The sequence below is a fragment of the Sebastes fasciatus genome, chromosome 7 (genome assembly GCF_043250625.1).
Source record: "Sebastes fasciatus isolate fSebFas1 chromosome 7, fSebFas1.pri, whole genome shotgun sequence".
In the NCBI taxonomy this organism is placed as follows: domain Eukaryota; kingdom Metazoa; phylum Chordata; class Actinopteri; order Perciformes; family Sebastidae; genus Sebastes; species Sebastes fasciatus.
Window position 1 is genome coordinate 11,573,597 of NC_133801.1, and position 27,995 is coordinate 11,601,591.

At 42.0% G+C, this 27,995-nt stretch overlaps 2 protein-coding genes across 3 annotated transcripts in view; one reads left to right on the forward strand and one right to left on the reverse strand.

Annotated features, from left to right (window-relative positions):
* Positions 1-1,253: 1,253 nt before the first annotated feature.
* sgcg (sarcoglycan, gamma) lies at positions 1,254-14,287 on the forward strand. Its single transcript, XM_074641575.1, has 8 exons — positions 1,254-1,483; positions 5,753-5,954; positions 6,599-6,703; positions 8,951-9,038; positions 9,892-10,011; positions 11,205-11,277; positions 11,581-11,704; positions 12,754-14,287. Exons 2-8 carry the CDS (start codon positions 5,760-5,762, stop codon positions 12,919-12,921), a joined length of 873 nt encoding a protein of 290 aa, XP_074497676.1. The 5' UTR covers positions 1,254-1,483; positions 5,753-5,759; the 3' UTR covers positions 12,922-14,287.
* A 785-nt stretch (positions 14,288-15,072) lies between these two features.
* Positions 15,073-27,995, reverse strand: part of sacs (sacsin molecular chaperone) — a 29,707-nt gene continuing 16,784 nt past the window's right edge. For both annotated transcript variants that reach the window (XM_074641574.1, XM_074641572.1), the window contains exon 11: positions 15,073-27,981. In XM_074641574.1, coding sequence (XP_074497675.1) covers positions 16,430-27,981 — 11,552 coding nt within the window. In that variant the 3' untranslated portion in view covers positions 15,073-16,429. The remainder of the gene's footprint in view (positions 27,982-27,995) is intronic.

Here is a 27,995-nt window from a genome sequence, read left to right on the forward strand (position 1 = left end):
AGGGTAAAAAAAATAACTAATAGATATCACCATGAAACTCCCCCAGTTGATTACTAACATTAAGAAAATATTTTTTTTGTATTACAAGTTTTCTGAAATTGTAACTTTAAATATGCAAATGAGATATTATCTAATTGGGAATTTAGGAGAAATCTACAGACACAAATGGACTAAATGTAGTAAAATAAACACCTAACAGAATATACTGTCAAATCAATTTTTGCCATGTTTTTAGGAATAAAATGTTCTATAAATCAGGCTATGAAAGATATATATATATTCAGAACATAGATAGGAATGAAACTGGAAAGTTTGATGTCTGTAAGTGATACTGAAAGGGAGATTTCTGGCTCAGAGTGAGAGAAAAAAACATTTTGATAAAACCCTTTTTAATACGCCCTTTACAATAGACATTATTTTTTGTATTATGAGCTTTCTGAAATTTTATGTTTAAATATGCAAATGAGGCATTATCTAGTGGTAACTTTAGGTGAATTTAAGAGAAATCTACAGATGCAAATAGACAAAGTAGTAAAATAAACACCTAAATATGTATTTTGGATGTTTTCTTTCCACTAGTCTGAAAAAAGGCATGTTATGGAAGCAAAATAGCCCAAAATGTATGTAAAACAGATTTTAATCTTAGGTTAATAAAATGTTCTAACTAAAAACCTTGCGTGGACTCATGAGCTGAGCTAGTTTGTGACCGTTAACAGTATGAATCATCTCTATTTTAGTAATATTAAAGGATGACCTTAAGATATTTGTTAAACTAAAGTAAATATAGAAAGTTCTGAAATTGAGCTTTATTTTGCCATTGAAATAATTGAAAACCATGACTCAAAACAATTTCCTTTTCAAACAACCGCAACCTTGACCCCCCCCCTCCTGTCTATTAATACGCTGTCTCCTCTGCCACTCTGACTTTACTAACTGCCCTCTTCAAGGTCCGCCCATCCTGCTGCCTGTCACCCAGCGCAGCTATCTGAAACACCAGCTTAACTTTACGTTGAGAGCCATGACTGAAGTCTCAAATTAGACCGGAATGCACCGAGCGTTGGGTTGGGCAGTGAACGTGACTCACTGGTATGCATGACAAACAACTGCCTCTGTTCATTATAGATGGTTTCTCTCTCTCTCTCTCTCTCTCTATGTGTGTGTGTGTGTGTGTGTGATTGAACCTCTCCACTGATGGTTAATTCTCCTCCCCCCTCCCTCCTCTCTGTTTCTGTCTCTCTCTCACACACGCTGGTGATATTCAAATGTCTGCAGGAAGGCTGAAAAGGCAGAGGGAGTCGGGAGTGGGAGCGCCGTCTCGTGGTGATTTAGCCAGGCCACTTCCAGAGCTGGATTTATGGCACGCAGCTGTTGAGTGGCTGACAGACGTGTGAGGGGCTCAAGCACTGCTGCTTCTCAAGCTGCTCTTACCAGCTCCAGCTCTGCTTACTGTTGCGTAGGAAAGAGGACTGCTGTAAACACAACGGTGAGTACTCTGCCTTTTCTTTCACAAAATACTCATTTTGCTTCTTTCAGAACTTAAAATATCTTTTTTTTATAATGGCAACCTTTGACCTACAGCACAATTTCTTTAAACGTTATTCTTTCTTTGTGTCTCATGTTGTGCTGACTACTTCATAGTCTTTACAGAAGTAGTTTGGGATTTGGAAAAAAGTGTTTTAGGTTGCCAGCTCTCAGGAGTTTTACCATACATGGCCAGAGATATTAGAATACAAAAATAACTTTAGCGAAAGAGCACCTCACTAATGTGCTCATGAGCAATACTCCATTGTCTTGTCATTTTCCGTTAGTTATATGTGTGTCCTGTCCTGCCTTCTTTAAATTTAGTTCACAATGCCGTGTCCTATTTTTAGAAGTTAAGGCATCACAGCAGAGTGGAGCCATGACGCCGGCTACTCACTAGACACACAGACAGAAACTTCAGCCCCGTGCGCTCAGCTTTCGATCCGCTCCTCACTCCACATGCCGGGCTCCTCTTGGGTAATTCCTCTCTGCGAACGTCCTACACAATTTGAGCTTTCGGAACTCACTGAAAATGTTGGCATTCGGTCGGGTCGAGTCTCGGCTCAGGGGGAAGCCTGGATTCTCAATTACAGCCGGACCCTGTGGATTTTAAGGCAAGCAGATAGTCTGTCTGGCCCTTCCTCTCATCCAGAGGTCAAGGAGCATCACTTGTTTAAGGTTAATTGAGAGGACACCCCTTGGGTAAATTGCCCTGCTAACAGTGCTGAAGTGTTCTTCATCTTTGGGAGCAAGGGACTGTTTTTGAAATCTACAGTGCCTTTTGAAACTTGAATTCAGTTTTCTCTCTTGGGGTATAGGATCCATATTTGTTAAAGCTGACCTATTATGCTTTTTCCCTTTCCTTTAGTGAGTTCTATGGTTTTTTGTGCATGTAAAAGGTCTGCAAACTAACAAAGCCCAAAGTCTACGCCAAAGGGAGTTACTCCCCCCCACAGAAACACTGCTCCCTGAACTGCCTGAACTGCCTCGCTTGAAGTCCTGCTTTTTCTTCCGTAACGTGGTGATGTCACCAAGTAACACATTTGCATAATACCTGCGTAGCGGCTAGTTTGGCACACCCTCAAACAAAGCTAGGTAGAGCGGAGCTGGAGCAGAGTCCGAAGAGTTTGGTTCGGTTGACCAATCACAACAGAGTGGGCCAGCTGACCAATCAGAGCAGACTGGGCTTTTCGAGAGAGGGGGGGGACAGGAGCTCAAACAGAGCGTTTTAGACAGAGGGTGAAAAGAGGTGCTGCAGCACAGCCAGTATGAGAAAAATAAAGTGTTTTTTGAACATTAAAGAATGTAAACGTGTTCTAATAGAAACCTAAAATACAAGTATGCACCTAAAGATAAGCATAATAGGTCCTCTTTAAAGTTTTAGATTGAGAATCTCATTTAAAACGACCAGTTTATCACCAGGAGGCTTAAAAAAGCATAGAAACTATTTTCTCTCTAAGGTCAGACTGTATTTCCGATCATAAGTCCCATAAATTTGAGCATTCCTGGCACTTGGAGCAGCGAGACTGTTCGGGTAGTGTTTGTTTGGGTTGCTATGGAAGGAGCAGTCTGTGGCTGAAGGGCTGGTGGTGGTAACGCTGAAACTGGAGCTGGAAGACGCCTTTTAAAGATCTCCAGCCTCAAAGCTGCTTCCTCCTCCCTCTGCTGCTGAAGCACAGAGGCCTCTTAATGCCTTCATTTAAAGTCATTAGACTGCGTTAGATCAAATTCATTAACAACATAATGAACAAAACCAGAGCTCTTGCAACCTCGCCACTCATTTGCCCAAAAGTGCAGAGTGGGCTGATCAACCTGCTAACACGCAAATGATGTGTGGTTGTTAATAGGTATACTGCGGGGATATTGGAGTCGGTCAATTAAACAGATCCTGATTAATCTTAGCCCTCTTTTGAGCCTCAATGGAGAACTCAATTGAAAAAAACATAAAAAATAAAATGAATGTTCATGAAACTAGTTGAGCAATGTTGTATCATGCACCGTCACTTTGCTGTTTCTCTACTGAGATTCGATTTTTCATCATGACTCATCCTCAAGTACGATTAATAAATATAAATGAGGTGAGATGCGAGGGGGGAAAAATAATGTGCATTCACATAACTTACTACCCATCAACCTTCGATCTCCTCTCCCCTGTGGAAATGGCACAAAGTCATTTTTTCCCCTCATTTTTCAGGCGAGATTCATTTGTTTGGTTGGGAAATAAGGGCTATTCATCACAGCTGGGCTTGCAGGCCATGTGACAGGTCCTGTGGAGAGGCGGGTTTGGTCATAGAAAATACTCTCAGCCCTTTATGCCAACACGTTGCCTCCCTGTGTTTACTGCAAACAGCAAGAAACGAGCTGTGGCGACTATAGGCCTTTTATTATCGGCTCTCTGAAACATCTCCCGCACCTCAGTGAGCTCAGACACCAGCAGCGAGCGCGGTTTGCTTTTATTCATCACCCCTCGCTGTGAGGGCGGAATATTTACTTCATTATTTACAGAAACACAACTTACTGTATGCAGAGTCTGCCAGCCCTTTTTCTGCTTGTGTCACATGGGAGTCAGTGCGATGGTGTGCCCGGCTGAACATCTGTTAATGTCAAAGAAGAAACGGTTTTTGGTTTGAAAAATGGCTCCTTAACATGATGGAAACCGCCTTTACTGTGGCAGTAAGATGCAACATCTGTCCCATATGTAAATCAGCCTGGCTACTGGATAAACACTGCTGAGACAACCGAGATACATCTTTGTTCAGATAACTTTTCCTATGAAGTTTAGATGTGGCGGCTATAAAGTATTGATGACGATTTGGAGCAGTTTGTTGCTTGGAGAAAGCTGCAGTCTGTCTTTGTTTCCGTGTTTTATTGACTCATAACAATCTACAACCGACAGCATTTTCTTCAGGCCTTGTCCTCGGTGAAAGCAGCTTTCTCTGCAGCCTGTGTCTGGTTATTAATGCAGATTATTCAGTGGAGTGACACCGCTCCCCTCTCCGCGGCCCTTGGCTCCGCTGTGCTCAAATACACACTTCACGTGTCGTTGTGAAATGTGTCCCTGAGGTTCCCCGTTGTCACATTGTCAGATGGACCAAATGTGCTGACTGGGGGGCTCGCTCGCAGGTTCTGCAGTTGGAGCTCCGCTTGCCCTCGTGTGAGCTGAATACAGAAAACTACGGTTGGTGTCATAACTTGTAATATTTGCTGTGGTTTTTGAAATATGTTGACATTCATCTCCTTGGGTTTTGTCACTGATAGCCTGCTGCTGTGTGGCCAGAAAGTTCCGCCTCTGCTCTGTAATAAGTGGCATTTTCCTTTGCCTTTGACTTTTTTCGAAAACTGCTGGAAATTCAGTCAAGTTTTCCGTTGGCACATGAGCCAGATCTCCACTGGGTCTGTGCACGAGCTCCGGGCTCATGAATGATTTACTGAGCACTGTGTGAACAAGGCAGTGTGTATGTACACATCTAAATGTAAAGGCTTGAACTGAATTCAGATTTTACTGGATGTGTGAAAGAAAACATGGACAACACCCAGTCTGGACAATGCTGCGGCAGCGACCTATCAATCACAAGGTAGCCCCATCCTAAAGCATACCCTGCTTTATGGTCTATTTGACTCTAAAGGGGACCATCATTTACTAAATGAACATCATGCTGTATTGAAGAAGACCTGAAACTATCGATTGAGACCATAAACTCATGTTTACAATGTTTACTGAGGTAATAAATCAAGTGAGGGTCATTTTCTCATAGACTTCTATACAATCAGACTTCGTTTTGCAACCAGAGGAGTCGCCCCCTGCTGGCTGTTAGAAAGAATGCAAGTTTAAGGCACTTCAGCATTGGCTTCCCTTTTAGTGCACGCCGTGGCAGACAGACACAGCTGGCGACTAGCTGGGGAACATAGTGCAGCATTTAGCAGCTCAAGAGCCACTTATTTCCCTCGAGAGGTGGAGATCAAAAACAGAGCGGAAAGAGAGAATATTGGAAACATGACTCCAAATAAATGCTAATGTTCTGTAACTGCTGGATGTGTAAATACGCAACTTTTTGCACATAAACATACAGTATATTACATATTAATAGTTGTTGTCCATGACCTGTTCTCTCTGACCCCTGACAAACTACACTGACTCTGTGTAATGTCCAATCTGGCTGAACAGCACGAAAGAGCAAAATGTCTTTTCTTTTTAACATATGTTCCTGTTGCCTTCATGTGATGTGCCCAGCCAGCAGATGGTGCGGGAGCAGTATGTCACCACCACCCAGGGCAGCAGCTCGCCCAGGTCGGTGCCCGACCACGTCTACAAGATCGGCATCTATGGCTGGAGGAAGCGCTGCCTCTACCTGTTTGTCCTGCTGCTCATCATCATCCTGGTGGTCAACTTCGCCCTCACCATCTGGATCCTCAGGGTGATGTGGTTCAACACGGTACGCATGACTCACCTTGACAGTTTGTATTTTCAGCTTCTTTCTTTCCCCCTTTTCTTCTTTCCATGCTTCTCTTTTTGTCCTCAGTGTTATTATGTCACTTCCTAATAAGTTTTGAATGTGTATCCATCACATTGACCCTGCTTATTATTGATGATGATAATAATAATAACAATACTATAATTATAATTTGTATTATTATTATTAGCAGTATAAGCTGTAGTATTATCCATCATTATCTGATATTTGGCTGTCTAAACAGGATAGTTTGTGTTTCCAATTTCATGGAATCTTGTCAGCTTTCCTTCAAGTCCAGATGGCAACCGTGGATTTATGCAGAAGCAAAAAAAGGGACGCAACAAACCTCTACACACTTGGATACACACACACTGTTGTGAAGTGCCCGCACAGCTAAATCAACTGTCTGGTTTAGTCCTACAGGGAACATTGCTAAATGTGTTTCACATTTGAAAACCTATGAAGTGGTTGGATGAAAAAATCTAAATTCCTAATATCCTAACCTGGCATATTTTGGATTCTTACCTTTCAAATAAAGCTGTTCAGCTTGCAGATAACAGTTTCCCTGTTTAAACCTTCCTTACTGCATCTTTACCTGAATACATGTGTCTTTGTTTTGGTTGTAGGAAGGGATGGGACTCCTACAAGTAAACTCAGATGGGGTCAAGCTGGATGAGGGCGAGTCGGAGTTCCTTTTCCCCGTCTACGCTCAGGAAATCCACTCCAGAGAAGTAAGATAATCAGGAACACACACTTTTCTTGCTCTTCTTCCCACATTCTTCTTCACTCTGCTATCCGTCTTTTTCTCCCCATCTTACCTTCTGCTTTCCTCTCTCTTATATCTTCTTCCAAGCTCATTCTCATAATTCTCTTTGCTCAGTTAAGTGGCCTGACAGTCCAGGCCATTATTGCATCTCACTGTTTAAACTTAAACTAGATTGTGAGATGGATCTGTGCAGAGTACACGTCCTGTCAGCATCTAAATCTAATTCCTTGCAGACACTCGGGCAGTTTTTATCCAGCTGTAGTGAGTGAATTGCATATTTCTGACTGTACATTTTTTGGGAGATGTGTCAGAACAAACTGGATTTGGCAGTCCCACACAGCGCACGTGGTGGTGCCGCGAGCTCCCCATTAACCTCAGGGATATTTGCGGTGGAAAGTAGTTTATGGCCCGCCTGCCAGCAGCAGATGGGAACACTTTGCTGTAGTTGTTTACATGTTATGTCTCTTCTTGCTCATAGCAGCAATTTTTTTGCATTCTTTCTTCTTTACGGGCCTCATTAAAAAGGTAATGTATTCCTCATTTATGGACGGACACTTTCTCTAATGTAGTCAACGGATGTCTAATGAGATTCAGGATTTAGTGAGCCACCGGCGCGCCATCCACATGAAAGTTAGCTTCTTAGATCATTTTTGTAAACAGGGCTTCCTTACAGCTGCAGAGGAACTGTGGTGATTTATTGCTAAGGCTGCCTCAGTTTTAAAACATTTTACAAAAGCTTACTTTTTCTGTGTTTATCACGTCTCAATCGATCACCTGGTGTCACGTCTTCTGCTAATATCTGTGTAAAAAAACTCCCTTTCTAATGAGGCATCATTTATAAAGGGTGTATAAGCTGTAACTAATGGCTTTATAACTATATAATAAATTAATGCTTCACAGGTCCGTTATAAGCCATTAATAAGACCTCAACTTGGCAACCAAAAAGTTATTAATTATATATATACATTTATTGATCATAATTAAAAGTACAGTGTGTAGGATTTGGCGACATCTAGTGTTGTAGTTGCAGATTGTAACCAACTGAGTACCCCTCCGCTCACTCCTCCCTTTCCAAGACTGTGGAAAGGTGAGCTGCCGAGAGCAAAACCATGGTAACGCCGTTCGCCACACTCAAAATCCACCCTTACCTTAATAATACTACTTTAGGAGCGACAGAAGTCAGATGGCAGCTGGCGGTAACATGGTTTTGCACTCTGAGGCTCACGTTACTGCAGTTTTGGAAAGTACGTAAAAATGTGAAAGGCTCTCTCAAGCCAGTGTTTCGTTTGTCCGTTCTGGGCTACTGTAGAAACATGGCGGACTCCGTGAAGAGGACCCGCTCCAAAGAACGTAGGCTATATTGCCAAGAAGTGAAAGTCGTTCCATTGCAACATCAACGCCCAGCAGCAAAGCTACGCTTCCGCCATTTTGGACTGAAAGCCGACTACCGGACGCCAGTAAAACATCCGCCTAAATTGCGTCTTGCAAAAGTAAAACAAAATTATTTCTATTCTATTATCATATTCTACTGAAACTCCTGTGTTGAACAACAAAATATAATAAATATAATAAGCGTTTTCAGTCCAAAATGTATGGAGAAGAGAGTTTGGAAAAACATTTCTGTTTCCAGACTAATGCCCCTATTCTGTTTTCTAAAATATAAAATTCAGAATTTCTAAAAATAAATTGATCATACAAGCAGTGTTTTTCACTGCGTTTGTAGCAGGCAGCCAGCGCAGCCAAAATGTTTACCACTGTGTGAGAGAGCCAGAGTGAGCTTGAAAGAAAGCTGGATGCAAATTTTTGTGTAAAATCATTCGATATCTCCAACATGGGAGAGGCAGCAAGGGCAAAAGCACTGTAGTCTTTTCACAGCATCCTCTGCACCCAAAGTTACATATCAAGTCAAACATGGTCTGAAAACTCTCCCGAGAAGTCTGGAAATTTGAGTCTGTAAAAGAGGGAACTTTTGAAATGGAAATTGTGTATGAACCCTGAGCTCCAGAGTACAGCTGAGGCTGAATAGTGAGCGCACTAGCTCATTAGGTTTGTAGGAATTTGGTCATAAACCAACCTGACCTAATTTCAATCAAGTTAAATCTTAAAATATTCTTTCACATAATAAAGCTGTTTCTGATTTTTATGTTGCAAATGTACAGTATATCATTTTGGATATACACAGCATGGTAAAATGGCTTTTTCTTTTTTCCAGGACACTTCTCTTCTAGTGCACTCATCGGAAAATGTTTCCCTTAATGCCCGCAATGAAAATGGTGATGTCACAGGGAGGATATCTGTGGGTAAGAGCCAGAAAGAGGGGCACATGTACACACAGAGAGCACTCACGCATAACAAAGTATCCCATTGATGTATGAGGGCAATAGTAAAGTCATTCATGCACTTGTCCTGCAGCGATTTCTCATCTAACATTAACAGTGACAAGAAGCCATCTCTCCATTTATAATCTCTTCGATTTCCATTTAAAATCCATTAAATGCAACATTCCTCTCTCTCACTCTACCATCGCTTCTGGGTCGTTCTACATCACAAAGAGAGCCCCTAGGCCTGTGGACGATCATATTTGTGTGTCTTTTATGGCTCACCAACGGCTGCGTTGGGGTGTTTCGTCATAATTAAAAGGCCAACCAATGACCCAGCTAATTGCCCTGTTCCACAGTGCCGTTATGTGTCCTTGATCATTAAGCCGTAAAAAGCATAGCCTGCATCCTCTCGGCCCTCAGTGAATAAAAGTGAAATGCTTGTTAGAGAAGATTACATGCCGGTTCACAGTTGTGGGTGCTGGAGCGGGTTAAATATCTCACCGACTGATCTACCTGCTTTAGATTTGCCTCTCGCAGAGCTGTGAACATTGATGTAGCGGAGGGTAAAGTCACATAACCTCAGATACGTTATCTTGAGCTGTATAGTGCTTACTGATTTACACGTTTTTAATCTACACATTTATTTCCAGAAGGTGTTTACTCGTTTTTTTGCCTGTGAGGATGTTTTGATTTTCACAAAGCAAAGCATCATTATATTTTCTAAGCACTGCCGATTTTGAAAAGTATAACAGGAAGAGAGATATAATTGTTTTGTTTCCATGTACTATTTCCAAACCCCTTCAGGTATTCTTGTTTGCTTTTGTTGTTGCAGGTTCAAAAGAGGCTCAGGGACACGCTCGAAATCTGCTCATTAACTCCCACAATGACAACATGCTGTTCACTGCAGATGGCGACCAGGCTGTGATTGGACCAGACAAACTACGAATCACCGGTATACCAACAACTGCCACCTGCTGTTTCCTGGGAAATATTGCACACCTCTTGGCGGAAATGTTTTTTCACATTTGGAATAATATTGACAACAGATGTGAACTCAACGGTAGCAATTTGGTTTGATGGCAAATATCTGTGCAACAATCCAGCAGCCATAAGGAGAAAGACAGATGCAGTCATTTTCATAATCATTCATGTCATACAGTTGAGTGCTTGGATATCTCTAAAGTGCACCTGCATATAAATGAAATGTCAGGAGCTCAGTTATCTACACCTGAACATGCATTAACGCCATGTAGGTGAGATCCATCACATTAAGATTCTAGTCGAGTATTTTTTCATCTAGTTTTTTAGCCAACAAAAGAAACATCACACAATATGTCATATTACACAACAAAGGGTTGAAAGATAAATTATTACACGCTGTTATCAGGCTGAGCCATCCCCCATTGTGTTTTCTGTCTTGCTTCCCCTTACTGTCTTAGTGTCCAGTGTGTATTGATTGTGTCGATGGTCACTGAACACACACTATGATGGCTGATTCATGCTGAAGGGAGTGTCAGCTGATAGCTTCATTATGCCCGAGGTCATATTGATCCACAGAGAGCAACCCCACTCTTACAATTTAAAAACAAGCTTCACAAATTGAAGCAACACACAGTTGCAGTGTGTAAGATCTGGCAGCATCTAGTGGTGAGGTTGCAGATTGCAACCAACTACTACAATTGCCGCAGTGAGAACAGCCCTCTCATTTGGCTGGTTTTCCGCCCAATTGGGTGACTTTTGATTATGCTGGGGTTGGAAAAAATGTCCCATGCGTGCTCGCGTGTTGCTACGCTGTATTGTATCTATGTAATGGTTGTTAAGATATTTCAGTCTGGACCAAAGTGCCACCACCCTGGAGCCATGCTGCTAGCATAAATGTATATGTGCTCAAATGCTGCAGATTATAATGGCTCATTTGATGCTCATTTGAAGTAGTTGCAAAAAAAAATTTAAGTCTATTTTTTTCAGTCTAGATAGCAGACAAGTGGCGATTTGGAAATCACAGAGACCGTGTATTTCAGCAATAAACAGATCAGCACAGCGTATTAGAAATAGTATGCACACTATCAGACCGTCAGACTGCAGTAGATTTTGTAACACACCTTGATTCAACCTCTGAAGTGTGTATGTCTCTTTCTCCATCAGGTCCTGAAGGAGCACTGTTCCAGCATTCGGTGGAGGTGCCCCTGCTGAAATCTGAACTTTTGAAAGACCTGAGGTGAGCGTTTCAGCCATCTTGTATGGGTCATATTACTAGATAATGCATGCAGACTACAAGTGGAAGTATAAGGAAGATATTCAGAACATTAATCAAGTCCTTGCAGTACATAAATTGCGCATGACATCCACTGAAGAAATACAAAATCTTAAGGTTTTACGAAACACCTGTAATAGAGTGTATACTATGTCAAATGAAACTAAAGAGGATCAGATTTTTCAAGTAGTGTTTAATAACATTAAAAGAGCTGATAAATAATATAGATAGGAGCTGTACTTATAATACTGAACTGTTTTGCTTTAGGTTGGAGTGTCCTACTCGCTCTCTCAGCATGGAGGCGCCAAAAGGAGTTCATCTCAAAGCGCTGGCCGGCAACATCGAAGTGGCCTCCAACATGGATATTTTTCTGCAGTCTAGTAAAGGACTGGTAAGAAAAACATTGTTCAGTTACTGAAGTCTTCAACACACCAACTTCAGGTCTGTTTTTTGTTTCTTTTGAGTACCAAGGGAATATAGAGTATGCTTTTACAGCAACATGCTGCTTCACGCTTCTATAATCTCTCACAGTCACACCTGGGAGCTTTTCATCCAAGCGCAGTATGACAGTAGCTCTGCTTTTTCAATTTGTTGGACAGATTTTGTCCAAAATACCTTACAGATCGCCCTGAGAGAGCTCATTAGAACAGTTGTACTTTAGTTTGTTGTAAAAAAGTAACACATCCATTGCTTGTGGTTGGAAAGGTAAGGCACTGACATACTGTAGGCCGACTGTATCTTTAGACTTCCAGTTAATCTGTATTTGTGAACATGAGGAGTTATTTATGAAGCTAAAAAAGGGCACTAAGATACTTGTCTCTAAGCTGTAATGAGTTCATTGCCTCTTGAACTTATAAAACATTTGTTTGGGCTCCGTAGGTCTGTTGTGATGTAGTGGTTTGCAGTTTCCATGTTATTGTTTAGAGAGCTTTGGTGATTGTGGCTGAATCAGGGCTGTGTAATAGTTGTGGTGTAGCTAAGTGGCTGAACAAAGCATTTGTATCACAGGCACTGATTTGTGAATGTATTCTCAGTATAGCAGCACATTTATATGACAACATAGCCATTAGCCACAGGGTATAACACACCCTAATCTCTTTTCTTGCTGTAGGGAAGAAAACTGGGTGTTAATCTGCACTGAATTTTTCCTGGACGATAATAGTTATTTGAATGCTCACATTCTCTGGTGTTCAGAGGTTTTTTTTCTGCCGCAGGAATGTGTGTATCCCATTTTCTTTATTATATCTTCCTTATGGATCAGTGCACTGGTTAGGCTCACTGGACATCCTTCTATCTCCCAGCATACTGTGTCATTATGTGTGTATATGCAGTAGCTTTAAGTGGAAAGAATGAAGCAGAGTGATATTTCCTTGTTGATTCAAATTAACTCTGCGGTCTCTCCTTGTATCGCCCTTGCTCTCTACGCTTTCTGCTGTGCAGCTGGTGCTGGATGCTGAGACGGTTCGCATGCCGAGCCTGCCTCTGAGTGGAGGAGGGGTTTCTGGAAATGCTCAGGGTCTCTACGAGGTCTGCGTATGTCCCAGCGGCAAGCTCTTCCTGTCCAAGGCCGGGGTCACCTCCACTTGCGGCGAGAATCAGGAGTGCTAGAAAGACTCTGACAAGGTAATCGATTTTCCATCTCTCAGTAGATGCATCTTCTGGGAGGCAACAAGCACAACTGTTTATATCTGGCCTGTTTTTTTTTTATCTTTATATCACAGTGGGTCTATGATGATCTCAGAGCTGGGATCCCACTGGCACATCGTGGCCTGTAAAAATACAAATGCCTGCTGGCGTACATGTAGGAGATGTCAAGAGATGCATCCTTTTAGTTGCAGTTGTGACCTTCTAACCATTCAGCTGAAACAAATTGGCTCTCCTGTTCCAAATTTATCTGCATCAGAGCTTTGTGGAGAATTTTTTACACACACAGTATCATGGCTGGGCAATGAGGAGCTGGTATCGGCTTACATCCTATGCAATATTATCTTGTGGTGCAATAAATAAATTGACACATATCAAGGGCTTGGAATAATGAAACAAATCTCTCAATTACAGACAGAATGTTATTGAAAATATTTATTTTGGTTTACGTGTGCCCTTCTGGCTCCAAGCCCTTGGTATGTATTTTTTTTTGTCTCTGTGTTTAGCATGTTTTTATTTAATTGGGGGGAAAATTTTGAGAAATGCTGGTAAATATTTTATCATAGTATCTTCAGAGATTCAGAGATGGACCTTTTTTTGTTAACTCAAATTCAGATACAACAAACAGACTTGTTTCTTGTTTTGTTTCAACTGCTTTATAGGGTTGAGATTAAAATACCATGTGTTTATTGGTACCATAAAGTGTTACTAGTGTGGTATCATGTGTGTAATTGTGTTGTTTTCTTTTGGTTTATAAGATTATGTATGTTTGGCCTGTGTTGTTTTTAAGCCCCACATCAGCATGCAATTATGCATTAGCTACAAGACAGACAGTTTTTCTTGCAAGTAAGCTGGTCTGTGTTTGTTTAGTAACCTCATTTCAGCCAAGCGTCTATGACTAACAAAATATTACCTTTGACCACTGCAACATGGAAGTAAAAACGAAACATTTCTAATAAAGGTACTGTAGTTTATGATTCTGAGAGGAAAAATAATGGGATTATTGATTCAGTTTTGCTTTTGCCTTACGGGCCAAATATGCCTTTTATTTTTACACATTATGCATGACAGGTTATAAACAACATTTGCATCTCTTGTAAGATAAGATTCTCAGTTCACTACGTCAAAAAGGACAATATTTTGTAATAGTTTGGGTTAAGCATCAATTTATCTGCAAGACTGTTTTTAGCATAAGTAATATCTCACGGCAGTGTGTTATTGTCAGTAGATAATTTGCAGTTCTCACATATGTTCTTGCATATTTTGATAAAGTGTGTAATGTGTATTTATTATATTTTGTATGTTGAATAAACTCTGTGCTATTCTTCTATGATGTGTCTGTCAGAACTATTCATTCTCATACTTGTTTTTCTGAAGACTGGCCTCATGTTTTCTAATCAAATCTTATGAGCAAAAAAGGCACCAAAGGACTGGAAGTCTCTTATTACATTTTTTAATGCCCACTGTTGTGTTCTGCTGTGCACTAAAGCTATAATGTGGAGATGGATAGTTTTTTTTTATCATTTCCTAACCATGTTTATTGGCTCTCTGATGCACTCTAGTGGAAAAGCTCTGCAGTACCACCAGGATGCACAAAACAGAGGTCTGACCATCAGCACATGGACTAACACCAACAACAAACTCCATGGACTAACACCAGCAAGCCAAGAGAGCAAACTTTCTGCTCTTATTCAGTAGGTCCCAATGTTTATTTATTGCAGCACAGATTTGTGGCCTTTGTTGTATTATCAGATCTAGCTCAGATCTTTGCTTAAGATTGTTCAAACTTCAAAGAGAAAATGTCATCAGAAAATCATATTATTTTTTTACATGTGTGAATTTGGCTCTAAAAACAACACAATTCCACAACTTACCTGTATCTCTAAAATAAAACCCTGCCGTCTGTGACATTTCCCATGTCGACACCAATAATCAGAGTACATTATAACTGAATTCATATTTCTCCACTTATGGGAACAAATGGGTTGTTTTGCTTGCTAACTTGATATGAGATGAAATATTCATTACAAAATATTACAATTTAATCAAAATTGTAGTAACGTTCTTTTTCAAATGTGCTGTCCTTTATAAACCTAGAAACAAAAACTGACACAATTTATTTAAGGGGACTTTATTAGGCCTTCCTATGGCACAGTACATCAACATGTACGGCTGACTCACCTCAAGCTTGAGGTGTTGTAAGACAACAGATACCAAGAAGCACATTTTAAATTATGTTTGAAAATAACAGTTACAATACGTGGTCAGTGTGTGTATAGTCCTTCAAAGGTAAAATAAAGCCAATGATGCAGTAAAAACACACAAGCACCAAGGTTTAGTGCTGCTCTATGTTCCTTAAACTGTAAAAGTTAAAATTACCAAAAATGTATGAACATGGTTTCATGCTGGCAAAAGTTAACTTGTTAGGGTTGTGCCCATATATCAGCATATATATGGCTCTTCATTTTATCACTGTTCTACTGAGTATTCTCAAACAGGTCATCACTGTAAAAAAAAGAAGCAACTTTTGGATGACTCGTTAAAGCAAAAGCCTAGATGCAGTCATCACTTTAGTCATCAAAGCAGACTCGCTGTAGGGCCCCAGAGTACACATTCATGTTCATATGAACAGGTAATGATGTAAAAGTCACCAGATGTTACAGTATAGAACACAACAAACATTTAACATAGCTATAACAAAAAAAAACATATCCCCAATGGAAAAAAAACAATTGCATTTAAAGTAAAGGGGTTTCCATTTACAGTTGGATTCTCCAGAGTTGCTGGGGTGTGAGTAAATGAGGAGTTTAAAAAAAGTGCTTTGTCCATGAACAAGTGACTGGCTATGTTACAGATAATGTACAACTTTTACAGAAATTATATGAAATCAACCATAAAAATACAAAAAAAAGAAAATGTACAAACATGATTGTAATTTCCTTGACTTGCTGAGAAATAGGACACGTTGCATGACAGTATTTGCAGTATTTGACATTTAGAGTTCATCTATTCCTTCATTATAAGCACATCCTTTCAGTACACTCAACTGGTTTTCTGTAGCAAGAAAATATATATATTTTTATTTTTTTTATAAAAGATAAAGTAAAAAAAGCAGCATATTTATTAATCTAACTCAGAGTAAATATAGTTAATGTGGGGACTTTGGTAAACAAAACATATTGCTTAGGCATTTGTATGTACAGCATATGCAGATTCGTTTTTCACATATTACAGCAAATGTATATTGAGACAGCTTAAAAGGTTACGGGAGCCATACATTTATTTACTGTGCATGGGCCACAGCCCCACCATCACAGGTAGAAACTGCATATGTACCATAAGCTGCCAGCTGGATACTTCAATTTTGTTCAAAGTGATACACATGATCTGAATTGCACACAGCCATGGGTGTCCTCTATTCCACAGAGGATCTAGGCATACTGTAGTTTCATTGTCCTCTTTAACAACAGTATTATACTTTTTGCTGCACAAAGGTTTCAAGCTTTATGATAATCCGTGCGGTACATTCCATCACTCTCATTGCCACCTCAGACGTGAATCTGTCGTTGGGAATCTGTGGAAACGGCAGGAGGTCAGGATAGCGAGTTCTCAGGCTGTCCACACCATATCCTTCCAGGATCTGAACATCATTTGAAAGGCCTTTTAACTGGGAGTTGTACTCCTCCACTTTTTGAGCCAGAGCCGTTGGTTTCACATCTTTGTCTGACTTTCCTCTGACTGCATAGTCGGCAGCTATCAGTGCAAGCTTTGTGGCCAGGTAGCATTTGAAACAAACCCACTCATTGGCATTTTTATGGAGATCATTCCGAGCAGCGGAGTAGTTTGCTCTTGCTTGCCTCAGCCATCTGCGGGCTTCCACGGGGTTTCCAACTGTCTTGAAAGTAGGGGGCACAAAGAAACGGTGAGAATGTGACGAACCTGCATAGCTTGTATAATGTTCCCTGAACTGTTGCCTCTCTGACTTGTGATTTGTTGCTTCTTGGTTCCACGATGAATAAAACCTTTGATATGAGAACTTCTCTGAATGGAAGCGGGATGACGATGTGGAGAAAGTTCTCCTGGAAGCTCTGTCTGTATTTTGCTGATCAGCCAAAGTCTGTTTCTCCATCCTGTTGATCTCACTCTGTAGGTGCTTGAAGACTTCATTGGCGATGTCCAGATTCTCTGCATTTTTGTCTGGATGCCACTTGAGATACAATCGGCGGATTATCTTCTTTCTCTCTGTCTCAGAAAGCTTCCAAGCTTGTTCAACTACTAAGGTCACTTCTTTCAGGATCTCAGGCAATGCATGAAGCTTGATCTTTTTTGGAGACTGTTTTTGAGAGGGGGGTCTGAGGTTTTCCTTACCGGTGAAGGCAGGGGGGATCACTCGTGGACCAGACGAACGACTGTTTGGGCTTGTAGGAGTTGATGGGGCACTGGTATCCCGCGCCTGATTACTTTCATCTTGTCTTGAGAATTTGTACAAGTCAAGGGAACTGACTATTTTGTACTCACTGTAACCAATGTCAATCTGGAAGCATTTTCCAAGGAAACTTGTGTGTTCCTCCTCTTCTCTTTGTACTTCTTGAACAATGATGGCATATGTATAGGTAGGCTGGTAGGACCCGTAAATGTCTCCACCCTCAGAGTCTACAAGGTAACCAACATACTCTCCTGGATAAAATACATTCATGGGATCCATGAGGAGTGTGTGATGTATCTCAGCTGGTATGGGGGTTCCAGGAAGGGGTAGCTCAAGTTTTGAAGGCTCTGTTGAGTCATACTTAACCCCAAGGTTGTCCAGCTTTTCTGTGATTCTGTAGATGTCATTACAGCCCAGCATTGCAATCAGATAGGATGTGTCAGAAATCAAATTATCTGTAGCAGACTTCAATGTCATTGCCAGTGCTAAGAGAAAGTTAATGTCTTTGCAGTCTGAATGCTGGATGTAGAGGTGAATCACAGCTGTCCCATACCTCTTGAGGAAGGCAAGTGTTTCGCTGCGGCTGTGTGGGATGGGGCTACATCCTTTCACTCTTAATGTTGTCTGGAGTTTCTCAAAACAAGAAACTTTCAATCCTTCGCAAAGTGCTTTGCAGAGACGTATGGCTTTTTCCTCATTCACAAGGTATGCGTTGTCATTCTCATGTTTCATTATTCTGATCAGTCCTGTGATGAACTGCTCTGATGACAGCAACAGCTGAAGGCGACCTTGAAGTGAGCAAAGAGCTCCAAACTGGCACATTCTTGGACAATCCTCATCAAGTTGCTCTTCAAGAATGCTACTCAACAGTCTAGGCCTTAGTTTCTGTGGAAGTAGCATGATCAGCTTTGTGTGGAAGGTGTGATCTTTGCCCAGATAGCACTGGCTCATGTCCACAAGCATCTGAACTCCAACATTACCCTGAATTCTGCTCTTGTAGTGTGGGGCATCATCAAACGCCAAGCTATTTGATTTTGCTAATCTACCGTCATGACTTGGCATATAAAATATCAAATCTCTGAGACTCTCGAGTTCTTTGCGAATTTCCACTGGATCATTTTGGAGGGACTTGAACAATCCTGAAACAACCCTTTTCACAGTTCTCATTTCATTTGGGTCAAGCTGCTTGCCCTCTGAACTTCTGTATATTCGCCCCAGCACTTCAACATACTGTTTGGTTGACACAACATCTTCTGAACCAAGAAGTTTGAACAGTTGATGAAAGGTACCAAGTTCTAGAGGCAATTTGTACAAGTAGGGTTTGAAGTCAGATTCATTGTCCAAATTAATCACAACTTCTTCAGGTTTCAGCAATTTCCAGCCATCTTCAACCATGACAACAGCCACCCCACGTAGTTGAAAACGGAAATCTCTTTTATCTGCATTGAGAAACTCGTAGGTGGACCTTAGAACTTTGTTCCTTGTTTTCACCATTTCATCATCCGGATTGGATATGTTGCAGATGTTTTTGCAGTTGCTTATGACTTTCTCCAACAGTGGGTCCAAGTTGACACCTAACATGTTCAGCACTTCATCAAGTTGTTCCTGTCCAGTGAGAGTGTTCCCCTCCTGGTCCTTTATGCTTGATGGTGTTGCTTTCTCAGGTAGAATTGGGCAAGATGTCCAAAGCAAGTGAATGATATCTGTTTGCTTGAATTTTGGATTTACCTGAGACCCACTGAAACGAATCAGAGGAAGTGTGCCACTCATCTCTTGGTACTGCGAATGAAGCTTGATCAGTTCTTTGGGGGCTCTCTCGGGACAGAGGAATGGTATCATTGAGAGCTCTTTTAGAAAAGAACCCTGGAACAGATCTGTCCTCTCTTTGAAAATGTGGTTCAAGAGAACATCAACAATGGTTTGCACTTTTTCTTTGGTCCAGCTCTCTGTTTGGGCTTTGATGCTGACCTCTTTTGCAAACTGAAGAACTTGCTGCTGTGACACTTCGTGTTTGAGACCAATATTTCTCAGAAAGGTTGTCCATGAGGTGAGCGACAATGTCCCGTTCTTGGGTTTTATCACTTGCTCAACTTTCTTAAAAAAGTCTCTTGGTATGAATGACTTTGTAGGTAACATGACTTCAAACACCTTCTCCGCTTCATCATAGAAAAACTTTGTTGGCCTGAGTCTGTTTGAGTAGTCATAGATGAACAACAGTCCCTCCAATTTCTCGTAGAGCTGATCCTTCATCTCGCATGGTTCTTCCATTGACAAGAGTCTCTCCTTCAAGTAGACAATGTGTTCAACTTTGGCATCATAGGAAAGACTCTCAAACTTTGGCAGGAGATGTTGAAGGTAGATTTCCAAGTCATCAATTGGCATGCAACCAAGGAAGGTGTACAGTTCTTTCAGCTGCAGATTGTCAGCAAGAAAGGCAAAGGAGGCTGTGTTAGCCCATTTGTCTATGTCAGCAGTGGGAATGCTTTTTGCGAGGACATAGTTTTTCCCATAGTTTGCAATGCTGATGTATCTCCCATTAACTGATTTAAAACATGGGAGGAGTTTTAGGCTCTGTGCATCCTGTTGTGTGAGGTTAGCTAGGTTGCAGTTGAAATACAGCAGGAGAGCCTCAAAGTCTTTGTCAGTCAGGTTTGCTGCTTTGAATGCAGATGTCTGGATGATGTACTCTACAGCCTTCAGAACACTTGATGGGTTTTCAATGTTTGCTGTGTGTTGTGCCAGAAAAGGCATGATGGGATTCTCTTTGATGCAGATTTTGTTCACTGCAAGCTGAATGCACCCTGCTTTCATTAGGGTGTGAAAGACTTTGTCATTTTGGCCATGTGGAAATATGGCTATGTTCATCAAACTCAGAGGTAGAAGCACATCATGCTCAGGGACAACTATCTTTTCTCTTGCCATGAATTTGATTCCAGGTAGCAAAGCCCAGTCTTTCAGAATGTCAAGCACTGTGTCAAAACTGGGTTTGATGTCCACCTGATCCTCCTTAACAGCGATATTCTCACTGATGAAGTGCCACACATTCTTCAGCCAAGATTCACTTGCAAAGGTGTCTCTCCACTTAACAGGGATCTTTGTTCGATACTCTCTTGGAAGAACAGACCCCAGTAGGTCACCAAAGCAACTGATGTCAAAGATCTTTGCCGCTCCTGCCTTCAAAAGGATGTCGCTGTACCTGATATACAGTGTATTCATGAACAGGTCTTTCCTTGATGAGATTAGCTCATGATGTGTTGTCAGGAACTTTGGTCTCTTGGAATCAAACACCTGAAGCACAGTGTCCATTGTTATCAAGAGAGGCAAACCCTCAATGGTGACTTCATCCACTTCTCTGTCTTTGAAGCAATAGTCGACTAGAAGCTTCAAGTTATGAGCGAGCTTGTAGTTTGACTGTTGGAGACGGCAGGGGAGTTTTCCAACATGGCAAGATGTGTCTGGTGATGAGAAAGTGTGAAGAAAGTTGCGGACATCCTCTGGTGTCACATAACTGACTGGTATCCCCGCATCTTCCAAACAGAAGTAGAGATTTGCTGTCTCATCGCAGCTGTGAACCAGGTTGAAACCAATATCCAGGAGCAAGGTTTTGAGCCTGTAGACATTTTCAGCCACAGATTTCCTTGAGGTGATGTTGTACTCTGTGTTTTTCAAGTGCTGAAGTTCATCTTGAAGCAGATTATCAAAAAAGGCTCTGCCTTTGTTTGCAGTGGATGTATTCACCCATGAAATGTAAATGACAGAGTGCATGTCTGAGTTGTCCATGTGCCCTGCTCTGACTACAGGTAGCAGGCGCTTCATGTCAGCATGGATACAGTTGTACACTTCTTTAACCAGGCAGTACCAATCTGGCTGTATATCAAGTCTGTTGGCTGGGAAGAAGAACAGATATTTCCGCAGTGTATCTTTAACAACATGAAGCGGTGTTCCTTGTTGTACGGTCATGGTGGGATCAGGACCTGGGAAGTATCGACGCTTAAGTTGAATCAGCAGTTCCACACATGCGGGGGCTATCAGTGATGTCATCAAATTGTTATTCCAGTCACTCCTTACCCCCACTCCATTGTCATCCCTCCATAGGTTTCTTCTGGCAGAGTCCAGGGCAAAATGCCCATTGACATGAAAAGGTAAGCCAGTCTCCAGTGAAAGAGGCAGGAAGCAGAAGGCTCTGTGTGGTTTTTTGTAGTTGTGGCTTACACATGCAGCTACCCCTCCGCGTGGAAATAGAGTTATGTCTTCATTTTTGTGAGCTGAGATCACACTTTTTGAGACATTTTCAATGTTGGGGAAGCCAGACCGGTTGCAGATCATCCATGTGGTCAAATTTCCATCATTGTCCTCTATGTCCAATGTGTAGGTTATCTGTTGGACTGGGATAGCTGTGAGCTGCTTCTTTTTGGTCACACTATCAATGACTGAGGCATGAAACTGTTTGCGTTTTAGCCGATCACCATCTGTTATTTTGGCTGTCACAGAATAAAGCACTTTTAGTTCTCCAGATGCATTATCAATTTCACAGATTGATATTTTCTCCATGTGGTTGAGGAACATCAGAAGCTCTGCACCGTCGGTTTTTAGCTTATCCAGAAGGTTTTGCACCATTCTGTCTGATGCAGGGACAGAACTGATCTCTGATGACCTTGCCATTTCCTTAGAGCGGATGGGGAATCTGAACATTGTGCTGCGTTCTAACTTGAAATTGGCTCCCAAATAAAGACTTAGAACATCTGAAAACTGAGATCTGAAGTCAGAGTCCAAGTCTCTAAACATTCTTCCGGGACTCACGGATGTAGCCCCAGGTGCATAATGTGCATGTGGATCAAAGATGCACAGAATGTCATTGTTTGAGATGAAGGAAGGGCAGTCAGTGATGTGATAGACAGAGTTGAATCCTATGCCGTATTGACCGGTTTTGCCTGGATTGGCCTCTTTTGTTCCTCTTCCGAGGTTCTGTATACCTCTGACATCATCCTCTGTGAAAGGCTGGTTGTTATAAACACAGAGGGCAGGGCCTTGCATTGGGATCCATTTATCATCAAATATTCTGTCTGTGGGGTGTATCCTTGGATCAAAAACAAAGTAAATTTCAGTGGCTTTGGCATCATCTGCATTTTGAAGCAGCTCTTTTAGCATTTCTTTTTCTGATGGATAAGCATTGAGAATGCTCTTAATTCTGCTTGTGAGTTTTTCTTTCTGTCCAAACTCGCTCCCAAGTGGAGTGAAGCAGACATTCGAGGCATACCTCTCCAAGGCTTTGTGACGTTTTGGGACTGCTCCTAATTTCACAGCAACCTCTCTTGGAATATCGGCGTGGCAGTATTTCACAGAAGAGTCTCTGACTTTGATCCAAGGGCAGTCATTGTAGCACAGCGATTTTGATGGCTGCAATGTCAGATTGAGGTCGGGTAACATAATCCCACCAAAATTCGCTTGGCAGTATTCTTGGTTCTTGTCTCGTATCAAGCTCCATATTCCCTCACTGATAATTCTACGACACAACTGGAAGTTCTCCTCGGTGAGTGCCCTTCGCCCACATTCTTGCTTCATAGTTTCAAGAACAGTCGAGAAATCCTCGACTGTGAAGCTGGGCTGTGCCCCAACATTTTCAAAGAGCTCACGACAGCTGTTTCTGTATTTGTTAGGGAGCTGATAAAGATGTGGAGCTGCATCAAAGTTCAGGTGGAATGCAACTTTGGAGGGATTGACATATGTGTTCTCCACCAGGATGGAATTGAACTCTTTCAGTTCTTCAGTTATTTGTCCTTTTGCATTCTCATCCTGTAGCATTTCCTCATGAAGAAACTTGTAACAGGCATTTGTTATGTTTTCCTGATACAGTGTGACACCATCAAATGATTGAGACAGTTTCTTGAGTTGACTGATGACCAGTCCAACTGTGGGCTTCCTTATCAGACCAAGACAGTCTTTCACAGCTAAGGACATTGCACCACAGCCTTTGAAAGATGGAGAGTTCTCATTCAGGATTGGCTTCATCAGACACACTGTTTCCTGATGTTCAGTTGTGAAGAGTTCTCTCGCAGAGAACATTGTTGTTGGGGAAAAGTCGTTCCCATGCCATGGCAGTGAAAAGCCTGCAGGTCTTGTCAGGAATGGAAGGAACTTGGTGTCATGTAGCTTTTCTAAGAGCTCAGCTGCTCCTGGATCGCTCATCTTCAGTTTCTCATCGATCAGACTGAGAAGTATACTGCTGCGAAAGCATGCAGCTGTGTGATCTTTTTCATTAAGATCAATAACAGATTGAGCACGTTCAATCATGTCCTCCCATGAAAGATCATCTTTGACCATGCCTAACTGCAGTAGCTTCACTAAACACACAGGGTTTAGGTAGTCTTTAGAAGTGCCTTCAGGAAATCTTCCATCATCAGTGTTGTAGAGTTTAGCAACTCTTCCCTCTGGGTGAATGAGCCTGGAAGGTAACACCAGTTCCTTATTGGGGCTAGAGCATGGGATACAAGGAGTAACCCTGAGGATTGATGCAAAATCTTCAAGTTTTTCATTCAAGACATAATGCATCAGGGGATCTCGAAGCTCTTTGTCTATTTCCTGGATGTGAGGGAAAAAGACATCTGAGAAGAACTGCTTCTCTGTCAGGGTATTTTCCATCAACTTTCCTTTACATCCCGCATCATCAAATCCCTCCTTAACCCAGTCAGGCAGCTCAACAGCACAGAGGTTTTGTGAGCCACTCTTCTTGAGGTATTTCAAGAATATCTTGAAAGCAGCAGGACCAATGTCTGGCCTACAGAGTAAGGCATCATCAAGGAATCTGACATATTTGATTGACACCCAGGTTTTGCCGTCTGAGAAAACCTTTGCATGCTCACTGTCCCCTCCTTTGGCTATTTCTTGGTAAACACCCTGGCTGACCAGTGTGAAGTCATCATGCACCTGACTTGGATCTGGCCATGCCGCATAATAGCTGTAGTCGAGCAGCTCTTCACTTTCAGCCATTGAACGTAGCATTGCGAGTGCTGCTAAATAAGCCTGGACAATGACGTGTCTCATGAACACAGAATTCCACTGTCCTTTGGTGTCGGTCTTCCAGATTTCTTTGCGGTTGGACGTCACAGCAAAGCAGCCGTTAATGTGGACTGGTAGGCCTGTTTTGATTCTGAGAGGTAAGTAACAAAACACCTCACCGATTGGTGTGGTATTTGTTTTTATTGTCCATTTGCGATTCTCTTCTTCTGAGAGCAGAACAGCCACTCCTCCACAAGGCACTAGTCCAAGTCTTTTTCCACTATCATTAAGGGAAAACTTGAGTGCCTCAGTTGCATCCATGCATGAGCAAATGAGCCAGTTGGTGACGTCGACTGCCTTTGGGGGCATTTCATCTGTGAGTCGCCTTGACTGAAGACCTTTAGCGGCCATCTCAAAGTACTGGTTAGGATCTTCCTCTGAGCCTCTGAACAGTGGTGAATGGAGATCGACAATGCGTTTGAACACGTTATGAAACTCCTCCACCAAAACGCGTATGATGCAGCCGGACTTGGGAACATCAGCAGGTACCCTGTTGGTGCTTGCTACTTTCTTCATAACCCTTGCTGCAGATTTTAGGATACTCAGAGGTCCGTATGAGGATTTGGATGACCACACACTTTTGTTGATGGTGACGACATCTTGTGCTCCTGCTGGATTTGGTTCCTCATATTTCAGGTATTTTAAGACCATACTTCCAACATGCTGAGTAAACAGAATGAACCGATGGCCACATATGCTGAACTCATCAACCAGGGAATAGATGTCTGTCGTGTTGTAGTACAGACTACTGATTTCACTTGCTGAGGCTTCCTGCTCTGTTCTGAACGGGAGTCTGAACAGTGTACCGTTGTACTTGTATGGGGAGTCCTGAGCTAGAGGAAGCTGGCAATTGAAGACATTAATGAAAGGCTTGAACTGGTTAGGGAATTTTCTCAGCCTTTTCTGTTGTTTGCTCCAGTTGATTTTGATCCCTGGATTGGACCTGTCTCTGATGTGCTTGCTGATGTGATTGATGTTTGGGTCAAACATGATCATGAACTCTCTGCTCATTATGATGGGGATATCAGTTATGTGATAAACTGAGTTGAAGCCCAAGCCAAACTTGCCAACTTTGTCTGCTTCACATCTTTTCACTGATCCACCTAACCTTGTGATGTTCAGAAAGTCTGTGTCTGTGAAGACAGAGCTGTTGAAAGACCACAGGGAGGGCCCGTGGCAAGCAACCATGCCAGGGTCAAGGAGATTCTCTCGAATGTCAGTGTTTTTTCTCATGTCAATGAGGAAACTGCACTCTATTGCACTTGCATCGTCAGCATTCTGGAGGAGCTCTTTAAAAATGTCTGCCACAGATGGATATTCCTCCAAGATGTTCTTTATCCTCACTGTTAGAGGTTCTCGTTGGCCTGATTGTTCAAAGCCAAGGTTCTCTGGGTTTATCAACCTTGTGCTCAAACATGGCACCTTCAGCCACTCTGCGGTTTTCATGGGGATGTCATCATGGACTAATATTATGGGCTCTGATGCATCCTCAAGTAAGTCATTCAAATCGTCAACCTTGATGTCACAGTAGGTGCATTCATGAATGGGCTTCATCGCTAGCTTGCTTAGGTCCTTGTAACAAAGAATCGGCACATGCATGTTAGTATCCACAGGTATCTGATTGTTGTACAGCCATCTCAGGATGTTGACTAAAAGCATGATATCATGTTTGCTTTCCGCCTTGGTCATCTCTCCTTCACATCTTTGTCGGATGGTGCTGATGACATCAAACACATGGCTTGACACAACCTCTTCAACTGAACCACAAAACTTGAAAAGCTTGTGAAACTTTCTTATTGTCTTTGGCAGGGAGTACAGGTAAGGCTGCAAGTCTAGATCAGGTAGGGGCTTTAGGACCGTCTGGCCTGGTGATGAGAATGTCTTGCCCGTCCACACCCATTCGAAAGGCAGTGATTTCATTGCTTCTCTAGCATCCTCAAGATGAGCCTGCATGAAACCGTATATCTCAAACAAGATCTGCTGGAATTGATACCAATCCTCAGTGGTGAATGCTTGAGATTTATGCCAGTCATTCACTGCTTTCAGGTGCTGCAATACTTGATCCACCTGTGGCTCTACAGTTAGTTTCAGTGCCTTCTTCATACCTGCAGACGTGTGTTCAACCAGTGCTACTGAAGATCCCACAAGCACTGCATGGGATATGTCGCACATCTCTGACAAAGAGCAGATATTGAGAGTATCTCCAACCCAAGCAAGGGATTTAGGGTAAGTTGGAGGTCTTTCTTTGCAGACGGGTACCCATTTCAGTTTTAGCAATGATGCCTGAGCATCAGCTGATTTTACCAGCTTGGTTTGTCTGTTAAGTATTTGCAGGAGTGTTTTTGCCTTTTTGATTATGGATTCCCACTCAGGCTCCTTGCTGCTTTGTAACTCCTCTATCTTCTTTGACACTTTGAGTACATCTTTTTCACCGAGCTGTACTTCATTTCTTAGTCCGAGTTGTCTGAGTGAATGAAGAATATCAGGGGAAGACATGAATGTACTTGTGGGAAACCTGGTTTTCTCTTCCATGTAGAACAGATTCTGAAGAATCTCTAGCTCAGGATCAAAAAGTTCTGAGGCTTTGACTGACTTTCCACAAGGCATCTGAATGAATTTAAGAGCAGAAAGCCAGCCGATCACTGATGAGTTTTCATTTTTTAGAAACGCCAGATGTTTAAGTGCCCAAAGCATGACGTGGGTTATCTCATCTGTTGTGTAGAACCCCCGCTCAATATCCTGAATAATCATCTTCAAACATTGTGTTGTTTTCACTTGTTCTACATTCAGCATCTTGATGAGGCGGATTGATTCCTCGTCACAACAGCCCACAAGATTTATGGATAATTTCACATCTGGCGGATACTTGGCTCTGTGGTGTAAAGCTCTAGCTCCTCTCAGTGATGTAAATGCTGAGGTACCTTCAGAGCAGGTCCCTACTTTCTCAAAGATGGAAAGCTCGAGCAGGGTATGCTTTTCCCTCTCTGTAATGTCAGACAGTCCAGCAAGAAAGTTTCTGAGTGCAATCTTCTCTTTGACTGAGAAAGAAGAGACTTGGTTGGATAATCGCTGTGTTGGCAATCTATCCATAATATGCAGAAGCATACCAGGAGAGGATGGATGGATGTAATTCTTTAGCAAAGGATGCTGCAAACATGAATCCAGCTTTTTTATCACTACTCCTCCAAGCTTTTCCATGATGTCAAGAAGGTTTTCAGAAAGCGGCGACTCCTCCTCATCCACAAGCATTATGGGGGATGGAGTTTTGAGACGAAGAAGCTTAACTACGTCCATGTTTTCCTCAAGTGGCACAAGTGGGATCAAAGGCATGTCTTCAAAGGTACTTAGGTCATCAGCAAAATGTATATAGAGATGCTTCCAAATCACCTTCAGCCATGAAACAGTAGGATGTTTCAACTCTCTATTTCCAGGTTCCCATTGGACAATGAAGTCTCTAGCCGGCCAGGCTGTTGATAGGATTTCCTTGATGAGTCGAGCTGATCGGTCAGGGTTCAGCACTTGTAGCTGATTGCAGGGTCTTCCTGTTCCAATAACA

What these genes read in the sequence shown, in the direction of transcription:
- sgcg (XM_074641575.1), top strand. Translation starts at nt 5,760, where the DNA reads ATGGTGCGGGAGCAGTATGTCACCACCACCCAGGGCAGCAGCTCGCCC. An exon ending in AGGAAATCCACTCCAGAGAA is followed by an intron (nt 6,704 to 8,950) that starts GTAAGATAATCA and finishes TCTTTTTTCCAG; the next exon opens with GACACTTCTCTTCTAGTGCA. An exon ending in CACAGGGAGGATATCTGTGG is followed by an intron (nt 9,039 to 9,891) that starts GTAAGAGCCAGA and finishes TTGTTGTTGCAG; the next exon opens with GTTCAAAAGAGGCTCAGGGA.